The sequence below is a fragment of the Sinocyclocheilus rhinocerous genome, unplaced genomic scaffold (genome assembly GCF_001515625.1).
Source record: "Sinocyclocheilus rhinocerous isolate Xijiao unplaced genomic scaffold, SAMN03320098_v1.1 scaffold946, whole genome shotgun sequence".
NCBI classification, from domain to species: domain Eukaryota; kingdom Metazoa; phylum Chordata; class Actinopteri; order Cypriniformes; family Cyprinidae; genus Sinocyclocheilus; species Sinocyclocheilus rhinocerous.
In genome coordinates, this window is record NW_015633151.1 from 1,594,859 (window position 1) to 1,598,091 (window position 3,233).

Genomic DNA, 3,233 nt, shown 5'->3' on the forward strand with positions numbered 1-3,233 from the left:
GTTTGAGAGAGGCGGGGCATAGAGGACCTACAATAATGTACAGTATTTGAAAAAGAATGTGTTTTTTGAACATTAAAGCATGTCAACATATTCTGTTACACCAAATACACAAAATAATGATCTTTAAAATAGCATCATATGACCCCTTTAAGTTTTATCCATTAGTAGTTGATTGGATTTTGAGATGTGGGCATTGCACTTGGAAATTCTTGGAGTCGATTGTAAGAAAGGGGCAGGGTTTAAGAAGACTAAATGATTGGAGAAGTCCAGACAAAAACGCACCAGAGAGAAACGTTATTTCATCAGAAGATCAGGTTATTTTAGGGGGAAAAAAAGGTCAGCATGTTTTTTTGTTTTTTTTAAAGAAACATGCTTGAATGGGTTATTCACAGTAAGATCAATAACACTGATTTAGAAAACAGAAGGACTTTTGCAGAACTAGTTTTTCCAACTGCCTTTTCTTTGGTGGAAACACACTGTGATTCCAGAATGCACTGTGGTAGAAAAAATGCAAACAGACTGGCTAACAATGATAAACTGATTATTTTCATATTATGGCTATTAACTGTTTAATTGTATAAACATTCAATGCCATTTTGGGGAAATTAACATAACTATATTATCTGCCAGTAATCAAAATGGTACAGATAAATGTTGTGCATCCCTAACTTTTTTTGTTATTTGTAAATGTCTCATTTGCTATCATTTTATGAAACTGCATTGCATCATATTTTGTATTTACATATACCACTCTGCTCTCTACATATCTGCATGATATCAGTTGACCACTACGTGAGAATGAGGATTGAAAGGAAAGTATTGGTGTCCAACCTGTATGACAGGAGTGTTGGTTTGTGGGTAGCCTGCAGGAATGCTATAGATGGTCTGGCAGGGCTGGCCCTGATAGTAGATGGCAGTCTGAGGCTGTGCCGTGGTGGAGTACTGCTGGGTTGGCTGCGTCTGTACCGTGACCGCTTGCTGTGTGTTGGGGTCCCAGAGCGTGGTGTAACCCTGCTGACCCTGGATCTGTGGGCTGGCTGTTTGCGTAGGCACCGACAGGACAGCCATGTTCGGGTCCTGTGCCGGCACAGCAGGCTGGACAAACTGCTGAGTCTGTGTGCCAGAGGAAAGCTCCAGAGAGGCAGGGATATGTGCCAAGCTGGAGGCAGGTCCGGCCTGGGTGGTGGTGGAAGAGGGTGAAGCTAGATTGAGCTCTGATATGATAGGCTGAGTAGGTGTTTGTTCGAATGTACCAGGAGCTGGGGTGACACAAAGAGGCTCTACAGCAGGTGTGGGCAAAAGCACTTTTCCTGCATTGGGATTGGTGGGATCCACGTAGGTCTGGATAGGGTATCCAGGCGGGTAGGCGATGAAGTTTGGACTGGAGGTGTAGGCCAGTGGGTTAAATGCAAGAGTCTGTAATTGCTGCTGCTGTTGTTGTTGTTGTTGTTGCTGTTGCTGCTGTTGTTGTTTCTGGGCCTCCCGCTGAGCCACTTCCTGCTCAAAGAGCTTTCGTCGTTCCTCAGTAGACAGCTTGTTACGAGACTCTTTGGTGTGGAGTTTCTTCTTGCTGCTGGACTGCTCATAACTACAGAAATAATGCAGGAGGATCTAGGTGTCAGTAACCACACTTTGAACATGGAAATCTATGTGACCCATGCTGGCAAAACAAGTTGGAATGCACACAGGCTAATTTTGAGCTACAGACAAAAAAAAAGTGAAAAATGTCGATTTTGGTCGAATTTCAGGTTTTCACAAAAATGAGTTCATTAAGTACTTGTCTAGTAATCCCAATGCTCCAAATAGTAATTAAACATCTAAAATTATCTTTGTTTGTATGTTTTCTAAGAGGAGTACCCATTTCTCTGCTCCCTTCTTGCGCTGCCGCTGACTGACATATGAATCGCGCACATAAAAGGCGCTTTCGCTAGCGAGCCATTCCGATAAATATACACACAGCATATACACAGAATTACAGTATTTAAGTAGGCTATTCACGCAAACATAATCTGTTAGGTCTTCAGTAAACATTTGGGGAACAGTTGGGGAAAAACATGTAATGTGTAACATTATATTAGATCCATGCAGTACAGGGGGCTGTTTCATAAAACAGGTTTACCAAACAAGCCAGGCTTATTTCAGTTAGTCTGACTTATTTTGAACCAAATCAACTGACAATAAGTCAGACTAACTGAAATAAACCTGGCTTATTTGGTAAACTTGTTTTATGAAACAGGCCCTGGGACTTACTATATAGGCCGTATGTCTCAATGTTAAACAATAAAAGAAAAGATCACTGCTCTTGATTGCTTTTGTGGTTTTAATAATCAATTTATTTGTAATGAACACACTGAAGTGATTTTTACATTTGATTATTCGTTTTTCTTATTTGAATGCTTTGGTTTAGATGTAAAATGAAAAAAAAATAGTGCACTAGGCCTATTTGTTTCTTTCTTATATTTGTTCTACTGTTTTTTTTTTTTTTTTGCATCTGTTCTTATTTTTAATAACAAAGAAAAAAAATGTCTATATTGTGATTATTAATATAGTAATTAATATTAAGAAAGGAAGAGGAGGAAACAATGCAATGTTGTTGGGTGATTTTGCTTTGGAACATTCAGAAAACTTCAACTTGATTTTTCTCAGAATTGACTTTGCTGACTTCACACAGCTCAGTCATTTTTAATCCGATTCCAACAAATCATATATCATTTTGAAGGTCTTTTAATGTGAAAATAAAAATAACTCATTTTTGAAAATTTGCTCATTGTGACTCATTTTGCTAGCACCGGTCAACTATGAATGAAAATTAGTTCATGCTATTTCAAACAATTTCTCTAGTTTTCCATTAAAGGGATAGTTCACCCAAAAATGAAAATTATTTACTCACCCTTAAGCCATCCTAGGCGTATATGACTTCCTTCTTTCAGATGAATCCAATCGGAGTTATATTAAAAATTGACTTTGATTTTCCAAGCTATTTAATGGCAGTCAGCGGGTGTTGCAGTTCATCAGTCCAAAAGAAGTGAAATAAAGAGCATCCATCCATAATAAAAAGTGCCTCACATGGCTCCGGGGGGTGAACACAGGCCTCCTGTAGCGAATTGATGCGTTTTTGTAAGAAAAATATCCATATTCAAAACTTAATAATCACTTTAATCTAGCTTGCGCCAACAGTTGTACATGGGAGCAGCTCCGGGCTGATGACGTATGAGGTCAGCGTTGCGCATGCA

At 39.1% G+C, this 3,233-nt stretch overlaps 1 protein-coding gene across 1 annotated transcript in view; it reads right to left on the minus strand.

Annotated features, from left to right (window-relative positions):
- Window positions 1–3,233, minus strand: part of LOC107743179 (histone-lysine N-methyltransferase SETD2-like) — a 29,269-nt gene that overhangs the window by 7,682 nt on the left and 18,354 nt on the right. The window contains exon 16 of the mRNA XM_016556311.1: window positions 832–1,588. Within this exon, the coding sequence (XP_016411797.1) occupies window positions 832–1,588 (757 nt within the window). The remainder of the gene's footprint in view (window positions 1–831; window positions 1,589–3,233) is intronic.